Source organism: Nerophis lumbriciformis, linkage group LG05 (assembly GCF_033978685.3).
Source record: "Nerophis lumbriciformis linkage group LG05, RoL_Nlum_v2.1, whole genome shotgun sequence".
Classification (NCBI taxonomy): domain Eukaryota; kingdom Metazoa; phylum Chordata; class Actinopteri; order Syngnathiformes; family Syngnathidae; genus Nerophis; species Nerophis lumbriciformis.
Window position 1 is genome coordinate 16,130,391 of NC_084552.2, and position 25,890 is coordinate 16,156,280.

A 25,890-nucleotide genomic window follows, 5' to 3' on the forward strand; every position below is an offset into this window, starting at 1 on the left:
TCTTCCGAGACTTACGGATGCCAACAACAACAGTACCCAATCATACAAAATGAAGTTTTCTAACAGTGAGAAAAATAAGGATGCTTATGATCCTCTCTACATCTGAGAGACGAGGCGCACGCTCATATCTTCACTTTTGATGTTTTTCATGGCGTCATGAAGACCAAACCACTTCCTAATGGACATGATACCATTTCTGACCCGTGCCAGTCTACAGACTATCCGGTGTATACGCTCGCCAGTTTTTTTTAAATTGCATGATTCGCTACACATCTTGAAACCGACTGTCCGTCAGTTGGCTACAGAAATTTAGTTTTTCTTAAGATAAGAGGCTAACCTACCATAATTACGCCATTAAGTTGTGAAAGTAATGTTATCACCATACCTCTTATGTAGCACACAGTTTGCACCCTTCCCCACTTCTTGAAGAAACGGAACTTCTTAATATTACATTATTTCATCCAGTATATGGCATGCATTTGATATATTTTAGGCCAACCTGAAGTCGATATCCAGAAGAAGGCTCTTCATTGGCTTAGATTTAGGGGTTTCCAGTTTTTCAAGTTTTATCAACTCGTGTAGGCTGCAAAAAAACAAAAAACGCCATTTTTAATATTGCATTTAAGACAAAAATTATCTACAAAACCCAAAACCAGTGAAGTTGGCACGTTGTGTAAATCGTAAATAAAAACGGAATACAATGATTTGCTAATCCTTTTCAACCTATAATCAAACCGACATCAATGTGTAAAGGATATCACCACATGGGCTCAGGAACACTTCAGAAAACCATTGACAGTAACTACAGTTTGTCACTACATCTGTAAGTGCAAGCCAAAGCCATTTATCAACAACACCCAGAAACACCGCCGGCTTCGTTGGGCCCGAGCTCATCTAAGATGGACTGATGCAAAGTGTAAAGGTGTTCTGTGGGCTGACGAGTCCACATTTCAAATTGCTTTTGGAAACTGTAGATGTTGTGTCGTCCGAAACAGAGAGGAAAAGAACCATCCGGACTGTTATAGGCGCAAAGCTCAAAAGCCAGAATCTGTGATGGTATGGGGTAGGGCTGGGCGATATGGCCTTTTTTTTAATATTGCGATATTTTAAGGCCATATCGCGATACACGATATATATCTCGATATTTTGACTTAGCCTTCAATGAACACTTGATGCATATAATCACAGCAGTATGATGATTCTATGTGTCTACTTTAAAACATTCTTGTTCATACTGCATTAGTATATGCTACTTTTGAACTTTCATGCACAGAAGGAAATCACAACTAAAAAAATCCCTATTTTTTTTATACGGTGTTGATCTGGAAATGTTTGCCTCGGCATTTTGATGGTGTGGGCGTGTGGCACCAAACGGAGACATTGACATGCGGAGTAAGCACTTTTCATTGTCTAGCGGGTGACTTTTCAAATGATGCTACATATTAGCAATGTTGCCGAGTGTCCTGGGTTCGCCTATACAGTGTACTTATCTAATAAAATAATAAACGGGAGACATTAGAGCAGGTTCGGTAGCCGCCGCTTCTTTAATGTCAACATCACACACTTCCTTCCACAACCACACACACCCTATGTCACAGCCCTATGGCAACCACTCTGGAGGGACAAAACTCCTCCTCCTTACCTAACACACTCCGGTAACTTGGGACACCCTGAACTGTTTGTTACAGCAGTAATGCTACTTTTTATAGCAACGCTTTTGCCCCACACTTGACAAATTACGGTTGTCTGTTCGACATATTCCCACTTGAAGCCAAACCACCGCCAGACGATGGACCCCCTGCTGTTTTTCTTAGGAATTAATTATTCCTCCATTTGTTACCAGATTTGCATCTTCTTTCTCTTGTATTACCGCTAGCATCACATCTAACTTTAGCCATGCTGCTACCTTTCTGCTGGGGGAGGGCGTATACGTATGTGACGTATGACGTGACAGTATGTGACGTGTGTAAGAAGGTGCGCTTGCTGTCTGTGAGAAGGACAGTGTCAGGCTTGTCCCTGACAGTTTGACTGTGTTTTAGTTTTTTCTCTGTTTGTCTTAGTTTCCTGTCAGCGCTTTTATTTTGTCTTCATTTCCTGAGTGTCTCCCTGAATGCTGCTTCCCCTCAGCTGTGGCTGATTGGCACCTGGCCACACCTGGTGTCAATCAGCCAGCTACTATTTAAACCTGCCTTCTCCTCCAGTCATTGCTGGATCATTGTCATCACTACCTGATTGTCATTGTCAATGTCATTGTCGTTCCTACCTGTCGTGTCGTTGTTCTTAATACTTGTCGTTGTAGCTCTGTCTACTTTTGTTTTACTCTGCTCATGTCCTAGTTCCTTCGTGTCACAGTAAGTGTTTTTGGTTTCTTGTCCACAGTTAGCCTCTGTGCTATTTTAGTTCATAGCCAAGTTTGTTCTCCGCCTTTCGTTTGTTGTTTTGCCTTAGTGTTTAATTAAATCATGTTTTCTCGTACAATGCCTTCCGCCTTCTCTGCATCTTGGGGTTCGTCACCTACAAACTCTGACAGACAGACAAGAAAGAGTGGGAAGAGCCTGTAGTGTAATGTCCGCTGCTAAAGGCAACTGCGTGAGAACGTATACTCGATATCACGATATAGTCATTTTCTATATCGCACAGAGACAAACCCGCGATATATCGCATATATCGATATATCGCCCAGCCCTAGTATGGGGTGTATTAGTGCCCAAGGCATGGGTAACTTACACATCTGTGAAGGCACCATTAATGCTGAAAGGTACATACAGGTTTTGGAGCAACATATGTTGCCATCCAAGCAACATTATGATGGACGTCCCTGCTTATTTCAGCAAGCACTATGAAGCGTTGCTTCATAGTAAAAGAGTGCATGTACTAGACTGGCCTGCCTGTAGTCCAGACCAGTCTCCCATTGAAAATGTGTGGTGAGTTATGAATCCTAAAATACCACAACGGAGACCCCGGACTGTTGAACAACTTAAGCTGTACATCAAGCAAGAATGGGAAATAATTCCACCTGAAAAGCTTCAAAAATTGGTCTCCTCAGTTCCCAAACGTTTACTGAGTGTTGTTAAAAGGAAAGGCCATGTAACACAGTGGTAAAAATGCCTCTGTGCAAACTTCTTTACAACATGTTGCTGCCATTAAATTCTAAGTCAATGATTATTTGCAAAAAAAACATTACGTTTCTCAGTTCGAACATTAAATATCTTGTCTTTGCAGTCTATTCAATTGAATATAAGTTGAAAATGATTTGCAAATTATTGTATTCTGTTTTTATATACGAATTACACAACGTGCCAACTTCACTGGTTTTGGGTTTTGTACCTTATAGGGCTCACCTTGGAGTGCCCACACAAAGCACCTTGTGGAATCCCATACCAACCAGGGTTTCCAGCAAGAAGCCGGAGGTGCGCTCTGCGAAGAGATACTGGGCGTTGCTCTTCTTGTCAACGAGAGGGCGTAGAAGCATGCTAGGCCTCCGCAGCTCAGAGGCAGAGACAGACAAGCAAGAGTGGCAGGCATGTGCAGAGTGCTCCTGAGGGAGGAGGAGTGTCTGACAATCCCCACAGAACTTCTTTTGGTCCATCGGGAGGGATATAAACTGTCTCAACCTGCAAGATGGGTAAACATGAATATTAGGAGTGTACGAATTCGATATTAATATTGGTCTGATAGCAGCAAAAAACAAGTATACGATTATAACGGCTTGCATCTGAAATCTCCGATGCAAATGAACAGCAGCATCGTCACAAGCATAAGTCCATTCTAAAAGGGTTAATGTTTTCCATAGTAACCATTATTCTCTGAGTAATTTCCCTTGATCAAGCCGCTTCTAACATTCCATACTACAAATTCATAAAAGTAAATATGACTTTTGCTGATATCATATCGAAACAATATAGGTATAGGCCAGGGGTCGGCAACCCGCGGCTCCGGAGCCGCATGCGGCTCTTTGATCACTCTGATGCGGCTCAGCAGCTTACTTGCTGAACCCCCCAATTTTCCCGTGAGACTTCCGGATTTCAGTGCCTCTCGTAGAAATCAATATTCACCGATTTTCACCCTTACAGCTATAATAAGGGCGTGCCATGATGTTACAACATTTGGCGCCCTCTACAATCTGTATTAACAGCGTGCCAGCCTAACAATTATTATACAATATACATCTTCTGCTTACACACGTACGTGACAGCAAGGCATACAGCCACACAGGTTACACTGACGGTCACCATATAAAACAACTTTAACACTCTTACTAATAATGCGCCACACTTTGAACCAAAACCAAACAAGAATGACAAACACATTTCGGGAGAACATCTGCACCGTAACACAACATAAACACAACAGGACACATACCCAGAATCCCATGCAGCCCTAACTCTTCCGGGATACATTATACACCCCCGCTACCAAACCCCGCCCACCTCAACCGACGCACAGAGGGGGGTGGGGGGGGTTTGGAGCCCGGAAGAGTCAGGGCTGCATGGGATTATGGGTGTTTGTTGTGTTGTGTTTATGTTGTGTTAAGGTGCAGATGTTCTCCTGAAATGTGTTTGTCATTCTTGTTTGGTTTTGGTTCAAAGTGTGGCGCATTATTAGTAAGAGTGTTAAAGTTGTTTTATATGATCACCGTCAGTGTAACCTGTGTGGCTGTTGACCAAGTATGCGTTGCTGGAGAACATCTGCACCTTAACACAACATAAACACAACAGAACAAACGCCCAGAATCCCATGCAGCCCTAACTCTTCCGGGATACATTATACACCCCTGCTACCACCAAACCCCGCCCCTACCCCAGGCCTGCTCCCTCACACAACACCCCCCCCCCCTCTCTCTCTCTCTGTGCGACGGTTGAGGTGGGCGGGGTTTGGTAGCGGGGGTGTATAATGTATCCCGAAAGAGCTAGGGCTGCATGGGTTCTGGGTATTTGTCCTTTTGTGTTTATGTTGTGTTACGGTGCAGATGTTCTTCCGAAATGTGTTTGTCATTCTTGTTTGGTGTGGGTTCACAGTGTGGCACATTATTAGTAAGAGTGTTAAAGTTTGGTTTTTTTATACTGCCACCGTCAGTGTAACCTGTGTGGTTGTTGAACAAGTATGCATTGCTGTCACCTATGTGAGCAAGCGGAAGCCCCATACAACATGTGGCTGATCAGGCACGCTGGCTGTAGTGGGCGCTATATGCTGTACCATCACGGCACGCATGACGCTGTATAGCGCTATTCAGTTAGAACCCACGTGCCGCACCAGCATACAAATCTCATATAAAGGTGTGGGCAGCGTGTCTGAGATCCCTGGTTTATACATAGCACAAAGCAAAAAAAAAAACTTTGTATGCAGTGTTATTTCATTTAAAATTTCAAAATTTTTTGCGGCTCCCATTGTTTTCTATAATTTGTGAAACTGGTCAAAATGGCTCTTTGACTGGTAAAGGTTGCCAACCCCTGGTATAGGCCAATATTAATTTTGTATCGTAATGCAGTGTTGGCGCTACAAACTTTCAAAATGGGGTCCCAGGGACCCCATCAAGTCATAAAAATGGGGTCCCGCAGTAGATTTTTGAGGTCATCATCATCATCATCATTTCTTTTTATTCCTTTCATGAAAATACATATACAAGCCATATACAGTTGACACTTTCATTGTTTTTTGTTTCTTATACATTTCCATGATCAGAAAGGAGCAGATGGAAGAATACTATTCTTATATTTATCTGCCCCCTTTTTATCACAAATTATTTAGATGACTTTATCACTGTTCCCTCCACCTACACCCGAACTCCAACATACTTTTAATTTTCGTTTAAGTTATTTTCAAAATGACACGTTCCAATCAAAATCAAAAATCAGTTTGATATAATTCCAGTTGTTTCTTTTTGGAACTCCTTTTAAATTCAAAGATATTCTTGCAGCTTTTTAAGTCTTTGTTTAGAGAATTCCATGCTTTCACACCAGCAACAGATAAGCACATTTGCTTCAAATTTGTTCGCACTCTTGGATATTTAAAGTCATACGGCCTTCTGTGATTCTCACCTTCCGACGTGAACACAAATAACTTTTGTAAGTCCTTTGGAAGAACTTTATTTCTAACTTTGAACATCACTAATAGAGTATGCAATTCTACAATGTCTTTAAGTTTTAATAATCCTGACCTAATGAAGAGTGGATTTGTGTGGTCTCTATATCCTACTGTAAAAATGATACGAATTGCTCATTTCTGTGAAAGAAATAAAGGCATTATGTTGCTGTGATATGTATTTCCCCATATTTCTGCACAATAATTGAAATAAGGTAGAATAATTGAGCAATATAACATTCTCATTGTATTATAAGGTCCCACTTTTTTGTAACTGTTTTGAAAACAAATGATTAATGTATCCATTATCCGGTTATATCTCACATTCTATATCGTTTTGGAAAAAGGTTGTCATAAACGTTACTTAATTCATTAAAAACATAATACAAAAGACAACAATTTTTTATGCATATGTAAATGTATTCAGTTATAAACATTCATTACTTTCTTCTTTCCTTTATGCACTGCAAAAACTGAAATCTAAGAAAGATTAAATATCTCAAATAAGGGTGATATTTGCTTATCTTCAGTCTGATAAGATAATTCTTCTCACTAAGCAGATTTTATGTTAGTGTTTTACTTTTGGTCCTAAATGATCTCAGTAAGATATTACAGCTTGTAGCTGAGATTTGATGACCTATATTTAGTAAAACTGTCAGAGTTTGTTGGTGGCGAACCCCAAGATGTAGAGAAGGCGGAGGCATTGTGCGAGAAAACATGATTTAATTTAACACTATAGCAAAAAAACAAACAAAAGGGGACAAACAAAAAAGAGAACAAACAAAAAAGAGAACAAACTTGGCTATAAACTAAAATTGCACAAAGGCTAACTGTCGACAAGAAACAAAAACACTTACTGTGACACGAAGGAACTATGACATGAGCAGAGTGAACAAAAGTAGACAGAGCTACAACGACAAGTATTATGACAGGTAGTAGTGACATCGACAATGACAGGTAGGAACGACAACAAGTATTAGCGACAATAATCCAGCACTGACTGGAGGGGATGGCAGGTTTAAATAGCAGCTGAGGGGAAGCAGCACTCAGGGAGACAATCAAGAAATGAAGACAAAATAAAAGCGCTGACAGAAAACTAACACAAACGCAGTGGAAAAACTAAAACACAGTCAAACTGTCAGGGACAAGCCTGACAAAAACATGCATGAAACTAAAATATCAACTGTTGCAAAGCTGTGTCATCAACACTCACAAGTATAAAACTACTTCTTTAAAGTAATAATTTCTTTCTTATTTCAAGCATGAAATAAAAAATCATGACTTTGACACAATTGTGTCTCATAATTAAAACAGATGACAGCCAAATGGACTTTGCTGTTTTATTTTCAATGAAACAATAGAAAACACGTACCATATTTTTCTGATTATAACTCGCAGTTTTTTTCTTAGTTTGGCTAATGAGTGCGACATATACTCCGGAGCGACTTATATGTGAAATTATTAACACATTACCGTAAATTATCAAATAATATTATTTATCTCATTCGCGTAAGAGACGAAGCAAATGGCAGCCATCGTCACACACACGTCAACAATCCTCACTCACACGCCAACCAATAAGAATTCGGCGGGGGAGGGTCATGGCAGAAGTGCATTGTGGGTCCTGGGATGCTAACCTCTACTGCCATAGCTATTAAAATGGATCACATCAACATTGGCAGTAACTTATAAAAACTGAGAAGGACTGAACAAAAATGGCACCGAAAAGGAAATCATATACTGCAGATTACAAGCTGGACGTAGTGAAATATGCAGCAGAGAACGGCAATCGAGCAGCAGAAAGAAAGGACATACCAGAGGCGACACCGGGGAGGAAGATTTCATGGGATTTAGCGATTAGGAGTGACAGATTGTTTGGTAAACGTATAGCATGTTCTATATGTTATAGTTATTTGAATGACTCTTACCATAATATGTTACGTTAACATACCAGGCACCTTCTCAGTTGGTTATTTATGCCTCATATAACGTACACTTATTCAGCCTGTTGTTCACTATTCTTTATTTATTTTAAATTGCCTTTCAAATGTCTATTCTTGCTGTTGGGTTTTATCGAATACATTTCTCCCAAAAATGCGACTTATATGCGACGTATATATGTTTTTTTCCTTCTTTATTGTGCATTTTCGGCCGGTGCGACTTATACTCCGGGGCGACTTATAGTCCGAAAAATACGGTACTCATATACAGAGGTGGGTAGTAACGCGCTACATTTACTCCGTTACATCTACTTGAGTAACTTTTGGGATAAATTGTACTTCTAAGAGTAGTTTTAATGCAACATACTTTTACTTTTACTTGAGTATATTTATAGAGAAGGAACGCTACTTTTACTCCGCTCCATTTATCTACATTCAGCTCGCTACTCGCTACTAATTTTTTATCGATCATTAATGCACGCTTTGATTGTTTTGGTTTGTCACAGACCTTCAAAGTAGATCTAGCGCATGCCTGCGTTTCATCCTTAATGCACGCTTTGATTGTTTTGGTTTGTCACAGACCTTCAAAGTAGATCTAGCGCATGCCTGCGTTTCATCCAATCAAATGCAGTCACTGGTGACGTTTGACTCCGTTTCACCAATCAAATACAGTCACTGGTGACGTTTGAAGCCGTTTCACCAATGAAACAGAGCCAGGCGGTCACATGATTAAATACACATTAAGTTTCAGCGGCAAACGACAACAATGGCAGCGACAACAACGAACGCACCAGAAGAGGAAGAACACCCCTGGCCTCACATGAAATTGATGTTCACGCTTCAGACAACCAAAAATAAGAGTTATGTAATGCGTTGTCATTTGTGTCTCCCCAAACAAGTGGACATTTCAGCTTACTGTAACTCAACGTCAAACTTGAGGAAGCACATCGCGGTAAGTAACGTGAGTAGATATTTTGGCTGTCACCATAGGCTGATGTTAGCTTCCCTGCCATGAATCACTGTCAAATGTACATCGTGTGGGTATAATTTATTAACCTACTGCAGCCTCATAGACAGAAGACAGAGAGACACACACACACAGCAAAGCAGAGTAACTTAGCCACGATAGAGAGGAAATAAAGTTAAAGCTTAATGTTTTGCCAGTTGATTTCAGTGAATAAAACAATGTATTTTCTATTAACTTATTTTTTCTGTTAGTTACTACCTGTATGTTTTTTCACACATTTAAGTCATGGTGTCCCGCCATCATGGTGTGGTGATGAGTATTTTAATGGATACATTCCCTGTAGCCTCATTGATATTTTTTTCTGTCAACAGAGGGTTCACCCCAATAAATTGACAACATACACAGACCTGATAGAATCCCACAGAAAGAGAAGATCGTCTTCTGCCCCATCAAGAATGCAAAGATCACAAGCTGTCTTACTGTCTCTTCACGGCGGGTAACGCAGACAACACTTGACAAGCTTGTGCTAAATTTTGTATGTCAAGCCAATCAACCATTTTCTGTGGTTGAGACACCATCCTTCAAGACTATGATAGAAACCCTGCAACCTCAGTGTACAGTTATGACAACAAAAACATTTAGCTGTAGAATACAGGAAGCTGCAAAGACAATGAAGAGCATAATTGTCAGAAAACTGAGTGCTGTGAATCATGTTGCTACCACAACTGACTGCTGGTCTGCCAGACAACGTAGTTACTTAGGTGTCACCTGCCACTTGATAGACCCCAACTCTCTAGAGAGACACTCCGCTGCATTAGCTTGTAGGCGTCTCAAAGGCTCACACACATTTGATGTGCTTGCTGCAGCATTAGAGGATGTACATTCCGAGTACCAAATCAGGGAAAAAGTGACCAGGACAACAACAGACAGTGGTTCAAACTTCCTGAAGGCCTTTCGAGTATATGGTGCACAGGAGAAAGAGGACAGAGTCGCTGATGATGGACAGGAGGAGAGAGATTCAGAAGGGTCAGAAGATGAGAGTGAGTCGGAGGTGGAGTACCAAGATGTGTCTGCTATTTTGGATAATGACACTTGCCTTGAATATCATCTTCCAAAGCACCAAAAGTGTGCATGCCATCTCCTCAATCTCATCTCTGCAGTTGACACCACTGCTGCTGGAGCACGCAGCGAAACATACAAGAGGTTGTCACGTGCTGCTTTTGCAAAATGTAGTGCTCTGTGGAATAAGACCAGCAGGTCAACCACAGCATTTGAAATTGTGGAACGTGAATGCAAGATGCAGTTTCTCCGACCCAATCAAACTCGTTGGAGCTCCCTGTTCTTCGCTGTAGACAGGGTTGTGCGCATTCAGAAGGAGCAAGGAGAAAAAGCACTCCGCAATGTGTGCATAGCATTGCGGATAAAGATGTAAGTTGGCAGAACTCACATTGTTTAAAGTGTAATAGAACAAATGTGGGCATTGCTGATTAATGTGGGTGAATCCACCTGTTTTAAGATCAATATAATGCAACATAATATAGTTTTCTTTACATGGTCATGTGATAATTGTAGTTGATTTGTTGTGTAGTTTGTATGTTCATTTAACACACATAATGAAGATAAAAAATGGATGTATCAAAAGTTACTAAAAGCTAACTTTCATCTTTACATCTTTTATAGGCTCAATACAGCTGAAATAGCATTTTTGACTGAGTACACTGCTGTAATGAAGCCTGTTGCCATGGCCCTGAACATCCTCCAAGGGCAATCATCATTGCATATGGGCTTCCTGCTGCCAACACTTCACCAGTTGCAGGACAAGCTGAAGAAGTTGGAGTCATCTTGCAAAGTGTGTAGACCTCTCATTGATGTCCTGCAGGAGGGGATCCAGAAACATTTTGGAGAGATGATGATACAACCTGAGTTGATTGCAGCAGCTATACTCCTACCAAAATTCAGGACATCCTGGACCACTGATGAGAGCATCTTAAATGACGGTAAATAATATACTTATGCACATGTACAAATTTTCCAAATGAAGATGTGTATATCAATCCATGTAATGTTATTTTTATTTAAGTTCATATTGTTATCAGTGACAAATTATAGGCTAGCAAGAGTTAGGAGCACATCAAAAACCAGCAGTTTGAAAGGCTATACAGTAGAAAGGAAAAAAATATGTTCAGACCTAATTCTTTTGAAATCACTTTCACTTGCCACAGGCCTCGACTACCTCAAAAATCACCTGGACACTGGCTTGGAGATGGATGATGCTCCCACAAACAGTAGTCACTCTGATGAAGATGACTTTTTTGCATCGCTGAGTACGGGACAATCAAAAATAGGAGAGCTGGAGAGGTACCTTTCATGTCCATCCACTGGAGGTATGGATCTCTTGCATTCCTTTCCTCAAATCAAGAGCCTGTCACTGAAAATCAACACAGGCCTCCCAGCATCTGCAGCCTGTGAGAGACTTTTTAGTCACGCAGGACTCCTGTTCACGGCTAAAAAGGTCACAGCTTCACAGTGTGAACCTTGAGAGCCAGTTGTTGTTGAAACTGAATAGTCACTTAACTGAGTGATTCTGAGTGAACATGCAAAACTTCACATGCACACACACTTACACATGCACACACACACACACGGACAGTCGCACACACACTCACACCAATCAGAAGTACACAGTGTTCTCAGGTGCAGCCCACACCTATCAGAGTTTATGGTTTGTGGCTCAATTTGCCTTAATTTATTTTATTTTAATGTATTATTATTTAATATATTATTGTTTTAGTTGCTTAAGAGATATTCCTTACTCTGAATTTGTTCAGTGCTATTTTTATGTTTTTGAGCATTATTTGTTGCCGTCATTAAACGAACAGGTTACTCATCAGTTACTCAGTACTTGAGTAGTTTTTTCACAACATACTTTTTACTTTTACTCAAGTAAATATTTGGGTGACTACTCCTTACTTTTACTTGAGTAATAAAACTCTAAAGTAACGGTACTCTTACTTGAGTACAATTTCTGGCTACTCTACCCACCTCTGCTCATATAGTAGTACAGTTGGCACAGTACAGTAAACTGACAGTTAATATTTAAACATTTAACATGTGACATTTCTAACAATTTTGAACAGAAATTGTTCATGCACATTCAGATGAATTTTTTGGCCGGGGGCCGGGCTGTATATATGCGCATTAATTGACTGAAAGAGCACGCACTTGGCGCGATGATGTCATGTTATCGATGGAAAAAAGCATTTTTAGACAACATGATTTGCCTGAGCGGCTAGTAGACCACGAGAGTAACAAGCGGTTGCCTTGTTGCCTTTCCGTTTTTAGTATAAGTTTGCTGGTTTCAAGAAATGGAATGCCGAGCGCATATCATGATGTCAAGATAATGGCACTAGCATTTACTTAATTTAAGAATATTTTTCAACATATTGAGAAAAAAGGTCTCTTTTTTTTTCCTGCCAAGAAAAGTGCACTTGTTATTAGTGAGAATATACTTATTTTAAGGTATTTTTGGATTCATTGAGGTTAGCTAATTTTACTTGTTTTGGAAAGTCTTGACAAGCCAAATTTTCTTGTTCTATTGGCAGATAATTTTGCTTAGTTCAAATAAAATACCCCTAATTTTTGTATTTTTTTTTCTTGTTTTTGAACACTGACTTTTTGCAGTGTGGATCAAAATCAAAGTTGTCTGGCTGACGAGGGCCACTGACACATCTCATCTCTGCATATTTCACTAAAATACCCTTATGAGCATTATATACCGTATTTTCCGCACTATAAGGCGCACCGGATTATTAGCCGCACCTTCAATGAATGGCATATTTCATAACTTTGTCCACCAATAAGCCGCCCCGGACTATAAGCCGCGCCTACGCTGCACTAAAGGGAATGTCAAAAAAACAGTCAGATAGGTCAGTCAAACTTTAATAATATATTAAAAACCAGCGTTCTAACAACTCTGTTCACTCCCAAAATGTACGCAAATGTGCAATCACAAACATAGTAAAATTCAAAATAGTGCAGAGCAATAGCAACATAATGTTGCTCGAACGTTAATGTCACAACACACAAAATAAACATAGCGCTCACTTTCTGAAGTTATTCTTCATTCGTAAATCCTTCGTCTTCGGTGTCCGAAGTGAAAAGTTGGGCAAATTTACGATCCACTGGCAGATGTTGGCGTCGTCTGGCGCTGCCTCCTCGTCTTAGTGAAGGTGTGTTCGCCTTCTGTCATCCATTGTTACCACGCAGTTAGCAGTCTAGCTTCGAATGCCCTGTTGACACCAATATCTAGCGGCTGGAGGTCTTTTGTCAATCCACCCGGAATGACGGCGAGTATTGAATTAAGCGCGTAAGCGTGTCTCTCAATGTGCTGTTATGAGCTAGCAAATATAACAACTACACTACCCAGCATGCAACGATAGTTACGAGCGTGCGCGGTAGCCCTGAGAAGCGTTGTATGCTGGCAGTTAGAATGTGGTTATGAGCACGCTGTGAGTAAACGTTGAGAACTCAGTTAACACGCCTCGTCTGCATTATTTATAATTAGACAGACAACACACTTAATAGGAGCCATTTTGGGGTCTTTACATAAACACACAAATGGAAATGAAACGTCACATATCCCAGCATGCACCGCGCGCTTCTTCTACGGGGAAAAAAGATGGCGGCTGTTTACCGTAGTTGCGAGACCTAAACTTTATGAAAATGAATCTTAATATTTATCCATATATAAAGCGCACCGGGTTATAAGGCGCACTGTCAGCTTTTGAGAAAATTTGTGGTTTTTAGGTGCGCCTTATAGTGCGGAAAATACGGTATATCAAAATCAAGTACCGTGTTTTCCGCACTAAAAGGCGCACCTAAAAACCTCCAATTTTCTCATAAGCTTACAGTGCGCCTTATAATCCGGTGCGCCTTATATATGGACCAATATTGAGCCACAACAGGTCTCGCAACTACGGTAAGCAGCCGCCGACTTCATTTTCCCCCATCGAAGAAGAAGCGCGGTGCATGCTGGGATATATGACAGCGCAAGGCGTGCCGATTCATTTCCATTTGTGTGTTTATGTAAAAGACCCCAAACAGTGAATGGGAACAGTGGATGACAGAAGGCGAACACATGTTCACCAAGACAGGGAGACAGCGCCGGACGACATACGCCACTATCTGCCAGTGGATCGTAAATGCCTGGGCTGATATATCAGTCTCAACTGTGGTCCGAGCTTTCAGGAAGGCAGGAATTGTCACTGAACTGCTAGACAACCTACTCAGTGGCCTAGTGGTTCGAGTGTCCGCCCTGAGGTCGGTAGGTTGTGAGTTCAAACACCGGCCGAGTCCAGTGTTGGGACTAACGCGATACAAAGTAACGCGTTACTTTAACGCCATTAGTTTCGGCGGTAACTAGTAATTTAACGCGGTTTTTTTTATATTCAGTAACTCAGTTACCGTTACTACATGATGCGTTACTGCGTTATTTTACGTTATGTTTTATGTAGTATCGGCTAGAAACAGAAGATCTGCGGTGCGGTGTCATCCTTCTGAATCTCTTGTGTCACAAGCGGAGGCGCGCTCTGTGTGTGTGTCTGGGTGTGGGGAGGGGAGGGGGGGGTGCGCTATACAACGTAAACCGTTGGCCAACCAAAAAGGAACCACAGAACACTATACGGTATTAGTGTTCTGTGGTTACTTTTTGGTTGGCCAAACGGACGTGACGACAGGCTGTCCTCACTCAGGTCCGTGCCTGGAGGGGGCGTGCCTTAAGTCCAGCTGGAAATCGGGACAAATTCGGGAGAATGGTTGTCCCGGGGAGAGGCATTGAAATTCGGGAGGGTTGGCAAGTATTAGTTCTCACTTCTTTTCTTTTGTCGAGCACAAAGAAAAGAACATTTTAGTTAAATATAAGTTGTGTCTTGTATCAAAGATCCTGTCTACTGCCCAAAACAACAATTCAAATCTGCCTGGTGAGGCTTTGTGTATGTCACATGTGCCTTCCTTAGGTGAAGCCAGGTTTACAGCTATGTTGTTATTATGCGGTTTGTTACTTATGTATGTTATGTTGCAGCTATTTAAAATAGTTTTGTCAATTTGTTCTGGCCGGAAATAAATTGGCCCTTTGAAACATATCTTTGTCTTTGTGTGTTGTATGTAGACTAGGGATGTCCCGATCCGATATTTGGATCGGATCGGCTGCCGATATTTGCCAAAAATTGCCTATCGGCAAGGCATGGGAAAATGCCGATCCAGATCCAGTTTAAAAAAAAACTCCGGTCCGTGTTTTCCAACTCACCGATTTAAATAATACATTACACTTTTCTGCTGCTCCCTAATTTCCTTTCCGCATTTTCCAGCACACCTTCAACACATCCACAGGTCTGTGAATTCTCACACAGTTGCTTTTAGCTGCTGGCATTACACGACAGGCTCTTCTCACTCTTTCCTGTGTCTCCCTCTCACAGACAGCAAGTGCACCTTCTTACACACATCACATACTGTGACGTCATACGTCACATACGTATACGTCCTCCCCGAGCAGAGAGGTAGCAGCATGGCTAACGTTAGCTGTGATGCTAGCGCAGCCGTGCGAGCAACGCTCCCTCTAAGGTGCTCGCCTGTGCAATTGCGCACTGTTTAAGCATCCTCTGCGCATAGCAAATCTATGCCACGCACAAAATCAAATAAAAAAAATAAGCGCATAACAATTTTCGACACACGGACACGACAGAGAAAACAGTTTTCGTCATCATTGTTCAAATATTGTGACGTCTGTCGAGACGCTTATCTCCATTCGGTGCCACACGTCCATACCATCAAAATGCCGAGGCAAAAATTTCCACATCAACACCGTATGAAAAAATTAGTGATTTTTTTAGTTGTGATTTCCTTTTCTGCATGAAAGTTTAAAAGTAGCATACATTAATGCAGTATGAAGAAGAATGTTTTAATGTAGACATGCAAGCCTTGAAAGAACATTTTGAAAATCAAGACTACATTTCCTGCGAATGGGTGCATTTCTACCCTATATTTTAACTTTAGATTTATTCTCATATCAAACTCTTTTGGCTGTCTTTTTGACACTTACATCCGGCGCCCCCCTCCACACCCTGGATTATAAATAATGTAAATAATTCAATGTGATTATCTTGTGTGATGACTGTATTATGATGATAGTATATATCTGATAGTATATATCTGTATCATGAATCAATTTAAGTGGACCCCGACTTAAACAAGTTGAAAAACTTATTGGGGTGTTACCATTTAGAGGTCAATTGTACGGAATATGTACTTCACTGTGCAACCTACTAATAAAAGTCTCAATCAATCAATCAAAACACAGAATCATCATACTGCTGTGATTATATGCATCAAGTGTTCATTCAAGGCTAAGGCAAAATATCGAGATATATATCGTGTATCGCAATATGGCCTTAAAATATCGCAATATTAAAAAAAGGCCATATCGCCCAGCCCTAGTTCAATGATGCCATTTCTGTTTGTCATGTATAATTTTGTCTATTTTGTGTTTATCCTTGAATAAACAGGTCAGTTTCTTGTTACCAACCATTGTGTATTATTCAAACTCCCCTAATTCAGCTGGCTAGTTGTTATCAAGAGTACTAAAACCCTTTTCAACATGATTCTGACAACTAAGTAGGCTAAATAACTTTAAACTTTAATACATGCTCGGATAGGCCAGTATCGGTCAGTATCGGTATCGGTCAGTATCGGTATCGGATCGGAATTGCAAAAACAATATCGGTATCGGATCGGAAGTGCAAAAACCTGGATCGGGACATCCCTATGCCACAGACGGAAGAGTGCCACAGAAAGGTCACTGCACACAGTCAAAAGACTGCATCCCTTTTCAGAGGTGGAATCTCCAACTTTTAGGTTAGTTAAGCAATAACGTTAGACCTAAGCTAATTGATACTGGGCTAAACAGTAACAGCAACATTACATTTTGTTTATGTTTGCAGGGATATGGTGAAAACTCTCAACCCAAAATACATACCACCTTCCAGGGACTACCTGTCAAACATATTGATCCCGGCATGGTACAAGAAGAATCGGAATCGAGAATCGTCAGGAATCGGAATCGAAACAAAGAATCGGAATCGGAATCGTTCGAATTCAAACGATATCCAACCCTACTCATAAGGGTATTCGTAAAATATGCAGAGTTAAGATGTGTCAGTATCAAACTATTACTTGAAATAAGTTTTTGGGAGCAGCAAAGTGGTCGTTTGGGTAGATTTTAGCTTTGTAAAGGGTATTTCAACAAGTAGACAGTACAGTAGGTACTTGATTTTGACATATGTAATGCTCATAAGGGTATTCTAGTAAATATGCAATGTGTAAATATCAAAATATTACATTGAATCACTTTTTGTCAGGCAATATTACATTTAATGAGAATTTGACATAAATGAATACCGGGTACATCCAAACACTTTATGAATATTTATTATATGGACAAAGAAATAACAGTTATAATTGTATGTATCTTCCAAACAAGAAAGAGGTTTTATAACATCAACAATCCTTTAAATCTCTTAAATACCACAGAAAAGGCAAACTGTAATTTTCCGGACATAATAAAGTCTTAAAGGGGAACATTATCACAATTTCAGAAGGGTTAAAACCATTAAAAATCAGTTCCCAGTGGCTTATTTTATTTTTCGAAGTTTTTTTCAAAATTTTAACCATTACGCAATATCCCTAAAAAAAGCTTCAAAGTGCCTGATTTTAACCATCGTTATATACACCCGTCCATTTTCCTGTGACGTCACATAGTGATGCCGATACAAACAAACATGGCGGATAGAACAGCAAGGTATAGCGACATTAGCTCGGATTCAAACTCGGATTTCAGCGGCTTAAGCGATTCAACAGATTACGAATGTATTGAAACGGATGGTTGTAGTGTGGAGGCAGGTAGCGAAAACAAAATTGAAGAAGAAACTGAAGCTATTGAGCCATATCGGTTTGAACCGTATGCAAGCGAAACCGACGAAAACGACACGACAGCCAGCGACACGGGAGAAAGCGAGGACGAACTCGGCGATCGCCTTCTAACCAACGATTGGTATGTGTTTGTTTGGCATTAAAGGAAACTAACAACTATGAACTAGGTTTACAGCATATTAAATACATTTGGCAACAACATGCACTCTGAGAGTGCAGACAGCCCAGTTTTCATCAATTAATATATTCTGTAGACATACCCTCATCCGCTCTCTTTTCCTGAAAGCTGATCTGTCCAGTCCAGTTGGAAATGCATCTGCTTTGAGTGTCGCAGGATATCCACACATTCTTGCCATCTCTGTCGTAGCATAGCTTTCGTCGGTAAAGTGTGCGGAACAAACGTCCAATTTCTTGCCACTTTCGCATCTTTGGGCCACTGGTGCAACTTGAATCCGTCCCTGTTCGTGTTGTTACACCCTCCGACAACACACCGACGAGGCATGATGTCTCCAAGGTACGGAAAGCAGTCGAAAAAACTGAAAATAACAGAGCTGATTTGACTCGGTGTTTGAGAAAATGGCGGATTGCTTCCCGATGTGACGTCACGTTGTGACGTCATCGCTCCGAGAGCGAATAATAGAAAGGCGTTTAATTCGCCAAAATTCACCCATTTAGAGTTCGGAAATCGGTTAAAAAAATATATGGTCTTTTTTCTGCAACATCAAGGTATATATTGACGCTTACATAGGTCTGGTGATAATGTTCCCCTTTAAATAATATCAAACATGTAGCGTTACAATAACCACAAAGATGAAGTGTTTGTCTTACACCTAGTAATCCGCTGTGGACAGACCAAACCAAGCAATGCAGGTTTAGCGAGCGGTGCGCGCTGCCGCGAAGGAAATACATTTTTGCCAGGCAATGACATTTTGACACCGGCAAATATAAACAGAACAAAACACTGGCGGAAAGCGATAATCGATTAAAAAAACAACAACCAAACCGGAGTTTTGACTCGCAGAAGGCAGGGTTGGTAAAATTCCGGAATTGGGCTTCCTTTCTGATTTCAACGCGTACAAAGACACAAAAAGCGCGTTGTCGCCAACATTGGTAATGAATATTATTAGAGATGTCTGCCGATATTATCGACCGATAAATGCCTTAAAATGTAATATCAGAAATTATCCGTATGAGTTTCAAAAAGTAACATTTATGACTTTTTAAATTGCCGCTGTACAGAGTGGTACACGGACATAGGGAGAAGTACAGAGCGCCAATAAACCTTAAAGGCACTGCCTTTGCGTGTACCGGCCCAATCACATAATATCAACGGCTTTTCACACACTCACAAGTGAATGCAATCCATACTTGGTCAACAGCCATACAGGTCACACTGAGGGTGGCCGTATGAACAACTTTAACACTGTTACAAATATGCGCCACACTGTGAACCCACACCAAACAAGAATGACGAACACATTTCGGGAGAACATCCACACCGTAACACAACATAAACACAACAGAACAAATACCCAGAACCCCTTGCACCACTAACTCTTTCGGGACGCTACAATATACACCCCCCGCTAACCCCTCGACCGCAACCCCGCCCCCCCAACCCCGCCCACTTCAACCTACTCATGCTCTCTCAGGGAGAACATGTCCCAAATTCCAAGCTGCTGTTTTGAGGCATGTTCAAAAAAATAATGCACTTTGTGACTTCAATAATAAATATGGCAGTGCCATGTTGGCATTTTTTTCCATAACTTGAGTTGATTTATTTTGGAAAACCTTGTTACATTGTTTAATGCATCCAGCGGGGCATCACAACAAAATTAGGCATAATAATGTGTTAATTCCACGACTGTATATATCGGTAGATATCAGAATCGGTAATTAAGAGTTGGACAATACCGGAATATCGGCAAAAAAGCCATTATCGGACATCTCTAAATATTATTCGTCTCATTTTTTTACCTGATTATTATTAGCACAGTATGTTCACAACTATTCTCGGCCCTAAAAGGCAGAAATTAAAGAGAAAACCATTTGAAAAATACAATAGAAGAGGAAGAAATTCCCATTACTTATTGGAAGTAAAATATTGTACAATTTGCCTATCAAAGTAGATGTTGATAGCTCGCCAAAGAAAAAGAAAAAAACTGCAAATTTTAGTCAAATGCAAGTTAGTGCTTTGTTCAGCTTTTTAGGGACACATATTCCAAAAGACACAAGCTGCAGCTCGGCTAGCTAAACTATGAAAATGCAATTATTTGAAAACACATATTCCAAAGGAAAGTCGCTAGCTATTTTGGTAAGTGCTGATTGGCTAATTATACCAAATATTGGGGAAAAAAGTTAGTAGAATGTTCTCAATTTGGCACAAAATCAAAGTGTTTTGCTTTAGCTTTTTGTTACACATATTTCATAAGAAGTCTTAGTGTCAAATCTAGCTATTGACTTTGGGCACACACCTTACCTTGCAATGCACTGCTGCTGGCTAAACAGAGGCCTCTTCAACCTGTTCTCCGCTTCTCTGGCCAGCACCCTTGCCTCGGAGACCTGCAATATCGGAAAATTGGTGAATTGTCCTTAGAGTGAAACATTAAACTTACGCACTCACAAACTTGAAAAGCACTTCGAGAGCGCAGGCCCAAATCCCAAAAGTTAAAGGCCTACTGAAATGCGATTTTCTTATTCAAACGGGGATAGCAGGTCCATTCTATGTGTCATACTTGATCATTTCGCAATATTGCCATATTTTTGTTGAAAGGATTTAGTAGAGACCATCGACGATAAAGTTCGCAACTTTTGGTCGCTGATAAAAAAGCCTTGCCTGTACCGGAAGTAGCAGACGAGTAGCGTGACGTCACAGGTTGTGGAGCTCCTCACATCCGCACATTGTTTACAATCATGGCCACCAGCAGCGAGAGCGATTCGGACCAAGAAGGCGACGATTTCCCCATTAATTTGAGCGAGGATGAAAGATTTGTGGATGAGGAAAGTGAGAGTGAAGGACTAGAGGGCAGTGGGAGCGATTCAGATAGGGAAGATGCTGTGAGAGGCGGGTGGGACCTGATATTCAGCTGGGAATGACCGCCGCTGTATATGATCGGCGGGCCAGCTCTAGTGTTAATTTGTTTTCACCTCACGGGCCAAGTGAAATTACACGGTGGGCCAAATTTGGCCCGCGGGCCAGAGTTTGACACCCATGGTCTACACGGTGCACGGATTTATTCACAACCTCCACATTGCTTCCATCTTGCGGGCTACTGACTGCACCGGCCTTTTTTTTTTGTGGTAGTACACACTTTCAAGTCGTGTCATGACCCAGAGAGACTGCGTAGCTGGCAGGCGGATGTTGTAATCCAGGCCGTGGATGTGGAGGAGGCCTCTTTAACCCCTTAACCGCCACGCTGCAGCAGTAATGTAAACAAACATCCAACATGCTCCGTCTCGTCGAAGTCGTCATTAATGGAGTCAGTGTCGCTGCTGCTCTATTCCCGTTTTCTACTGCGTGACTGATCGTCTTAAGTTTAAATTCTGCGTCGTAAGCGTGTCTCTTAATAGGAGCCATTTTGGGGTCTTTACATAAAGAAACAAATGGAAATCAAAACGGCACGTCTCGCGCAGTCATATATCCCAGCATGCACCGCGCGCTTCTTCTACGGGGGCGGCTGCTTACCGTAGAAGAAGAAGCGTTTCTTCTTCTACGGGGGAAAAGGAAGTTGGCAGCTGTTTACTGTAGTTGCGAGACCGAAACTTTATGAAAATGAATTTTAGGTTTGTTGTGACTCATTATTGGTCCATATATAAGGCGCACCGGATTATAAGGCGCACTATCAGCTTTTGAGAAAATTGGAGGTTTTCAGGTGCGCCTTATAGTGCGGAAAATACGGTACATTCATGTGGATTATATGCAGTCCTCTGGCAGAGAAAATGTCATCATGAAGCAAGCCTCGATACGCGCTTCGCGGAAACACCCCCTCCATACTCGACACACGCCTCGAAGCCTCGGCACATTTCGTCCTATCACTATTTGTTAGCATTGTTACTAAAAGTACCCAGATAAGCGTCTGGAATTGGGATTTTTAAACAGATTCTTAAAGGCCTACTGAAACCCACTACTACCGACCACGCAATCTGATAGTTTATATATCAATGATGAAATCTTAACATTGCAACACATGCCAATACGGCCGGGTTAGCTTACTAAAGTGCAATTTTAAATTTCGCGCAAAATATCCTGCTGAAAACGTCTCGGTATGATGACGTCTGCGCGTGACGTCACGGATTGTAGAGGACATTTTGGGACAGCATGGTGGCCAGCTATTAAGTCGTCTGTTTTCATTGCAAAATTCCACAGTATTCTGGATATCTGTGTTGGTGAATCTTTTGCAATTTGTTCAATGAACAATGGAGACAGCAAAGAAGAAAGCTGTAGGTGGGAAGCGGTGTATTGCGGCAGGTGTTGTGCCGGATAACGCACCCCCGCCGTAGAATGCACCCCTTGACTGGTGTGCCGGATAACACAGCCGGTGTTTCATTGTTTACATTCCCGAAAGATGACAGTCAAGCTTTACCATTGGCCTGTGGAGAACTGGGACAACAGAGACTCTTACCAGGAGGACTTTGAGTTGGATGCGCAGACACGGTACCGTGAGTACGCATGCAGCTGCGGCTTCCAAACATTTGATCGCTTGCCCGTATGTGCGTGCCGCTATGTGCATGGCACGTACGTAACTTTGGGGACTTTGGGGAAATATATGTGCTGTATGAACTTTGGGGAGGTGAACGGTACTTTGGGCTGTGGGATTGAGTGTGTTGTGCAGGTGTTTGAGTTGTATTGGCGGGTTATATGGACGGGAGTGGGGAGGTGTTTGTTATGCGGGATTAATTTGTGGCATATTAAATATAAGCCTGGTTGTGTTGTGGCTAATAGAGTATATATATGTCTAGTGTTTATTTACTGTTTTAGTCATTCCCAGCTGAATATCAGGTCCCACCCGCCTCTCACAGCATCTTCCCTATCTGAATCGCTCCCACTGCCCTCTAGTCCTTCACTCTCACTTTCCTCATCCATGAATCTTTCATCCTCACTCAAATTAATGGGGGAATCGTCGCTTTCTCGGTCCGAATCGCTCTCGCTGCTGGTGGCCATGATTGTAAACAATGTGCAGATGTGAGGAGCTCCACAACCTGTGATGTCACGCTACTCGTCTGCTACTTCCGGTACAGGCAAGGCTTTTTTATCAGCGACCAAAAGTTGCGAACTTTATCGTCAATGTTCTCTACTAAATCCTTTCAGCAAAAATATGGCAATATCGCGAAATGATCAAGTATGACACATAGAATGGACCTGCTATTCCCGTTTAAATAAGAAAATCGCATTTCAGTAGGCCTTTAAGGGGAACCTAATGTGATCTCTGAAAGGGGTACACAATCTTTCCAAAGCAGGACCCCCACCCATGCATAAAATACTATAGTGCATAGCTGATTAAAAAATATATATATATCTAAGTGGGCCAAATCCCATATATTAGAAAATAATCTCTTGAAATTGACTAGTCATTTGATTATAATAATAAGACATTTAAATTGTTATGTCAGGTTTGAGACAAATGTGCTGCTGGTATGGCCACAGTGTGCACGTCTGTATTCCACTGAATGCTCAGGGTGTTTGTGCGTTTGCTCACACACGTGAAAAATTAGAGGGAACATTGGTGGGACCCCATTTTTATGACTTGATGGGTTCCTGGGACCCCATTTTGAAAATTCCTAGCGCCAACGCTGCTGTCAACAGAGGAGAAAAAATGCTTTATTTAAATAAATATATTATTTATAAAGCAAGTTCGAGTATCATTGCCACCCGAACGCCTCCCTAGGGAGGTGTTTCGGGCACGTCCAACCGGTAGGAGGCCACGGGGAAGACCTAGGACACGTTGGGAAGACTATCTCTCCTGGCTGGACTGGGAACGCCTCGGGATCCCCTGGGAGGAGCTGGACGAAGTGGCTGGGGAGAGGGAAATCTGGGCTTCCCTGCTTAGGCTGCTGCCCCCGCGACCCGACCTCGGATAAGCGGAAGAAGATGGATGGATGGAGTATCATTGGCAAATGTTCACCTAGTCCCGGCCTTGGCACGCATATATGTGTCCTCTTTTTGGGATTTCAAAATATGGTCAGCCTAATATACCCAAATAAGGCGATGACGTCATCTAGCGACTTTTAGGAGAGCCAATAGCTACTTTCTAGCGGATGTCAATAAACCGAAGCTTACCTTTTCATCATCCCACTGGAAAAAGTTGCAGTCTTTTCGGTCTCTGCAAGCCGAACACGCGAAAAACCTCCTTCCTCTCTCGCCGTCTTTGCGAGTTTTCTCGAATAACAATGTTGGCCCTAACAAAAAAAAAAGTCATGCAATTGTAACACGCAGTACCACAATGGCGGTGAGCTCCATGTCAACTCCCTTACCATGTGGGCAACATGGTGTTGATTTGTTGCCTTCCGTAAACACCACTTCGTATCCCAAACAGCTGTCGTTGTGTCGTTGGCGTTTCGGCATTGTGGTGAGCAGGTGACAATATTTAAAGACGATTTTTTAAAAGGGTTGTAACGGTTAATGTAGATTTCTTAACAGGATAGCGACCATGTTCGTCAGCGTACCTCGACATGACGTAGCAAGTCACGTGACCAGAAACGCTTTCGGGATCTATTTTATTCTTCATTATTAATTTGAAATAAACGTTCAAATGAAAACACAAACGCGATACAAAACAAAGCACATGAACATACATTTTTTTTAAATAATAAAAAAATAGGTATGTTGCAATCACGTGACATAGAAGCACATCCGGGCCTCCACAAGCCACAGCGAGTCACGTGAGCAGAAACGCTTTCGGGATACTTTTTGCTCTTTATTATTAATTTGAATTAAACGTTCGAATGAAAACACAAACGCGATACAAAATAAAGCACATAAACATAGATTTAAAAAAACAAAACTAAACAAAAACAAATAGGTGTGTTGCTCCACGTGTCATAGCAAGTCACCTGAGCAGAAACGCTTTCGGGATACTTGTTGCTCTTTATTATTAATTTGAATTAAACGTTTAAATAAAACACAAAGACGTCACAAAATACGCAAAATAAATCACATAAACATGCATAAAAAAACATTTAAATAGGTATTTTGCAATCACGTGACCTCGAGGCTCATCCGGGTTTCAGGCCATAGTCTCCAGCCCCATTAGGCTCTTGTTTATTTACATCAGGGGTCACCAACCTTTTTGAAACCCAGAGCTACTTCTTGGGTACTGATTAATGCGAAGGGCTACCAGTTTGATACACACTTAAATTAATTGCCAGAAATAGCCAATTTGCTCAATTTACCTTTAACTCTATGTTATTATTAATAATTAATTATATTTATATTTGTGGAAACACTGATCATCTTAATGATTTCTCACAATAAATATGTATAGAAACCGATAAATATCAATATGCAACACTTTATTTGTATATTTTCTCCAAGTTCACATTTTTCAAAATTTGTAGAGAATAAATGATAATAAAAAAAACACTTAATTGAACGGTTTAAAAGAGGAGAAAACACGAAAAAAATGAAAATTAAATTTTGAAACATAGTTTATCTTCAATTTCGACTCTTTAAAATTCAAAATTCAACCGATAAAAAAGAAGAGAAAAACTAGCTAATTCGAATCTTTTTGAAAAAATAAAAAAAATAATTTATGGAACATCATTAGTAATTTTTCCTGATTAAGATTAATTTTAGAATTTTGATGACATGTTTTAAATAGGTTAAAATCCAATCTGCACTTTGTTAGAATATATAACAAATTGGACCAAGCTATATTTAACTCTATCTTCTAGATTTTCCAGAACAAAAATTTTAAAAGAAAT

At 41.0% G+C, this 25,890-nt stretch overlaps 1 protein-coding gene across 1 annotated transcript in view; it reads right to left on the reverse strand.

The window, feature by feature from the left end:
- Positions 1-25,596, reverse strand: part of zcchc4 (zinc finger, CCHC domain containing 4) — a 91,159-nt gene extending 65,563 nt beyond the window's left edge. The window contains exons 1-5 of the mRNA XM_061961216.2: positions 24,442-25,596; positions 24,248-24,366; positions 20,450-20,532; positions 3,342-3,614; positions 500-583 (exon numbers count right to left, since the gene is read on the reverse strand). Coding sequence (XP_061817200.1) covers positions 500-583; positions 3,342-3,614; positions 20,450-20,532; positions 24,248-24,366; positions 24,442-24,532 — 650 coding nt within the window. The 5' untranslated portion in view covers positions 24,533-25,596. The remainder of the gene's footprint in view (positions 1-499; positions 584-3,341; positions 3,615-20,449; positions 20,533-24,247; positions 24,367-24,441) is intronic.
- Between the last annotated feature and the right edge of the window lie 294 nt (positions 25,597-25,890).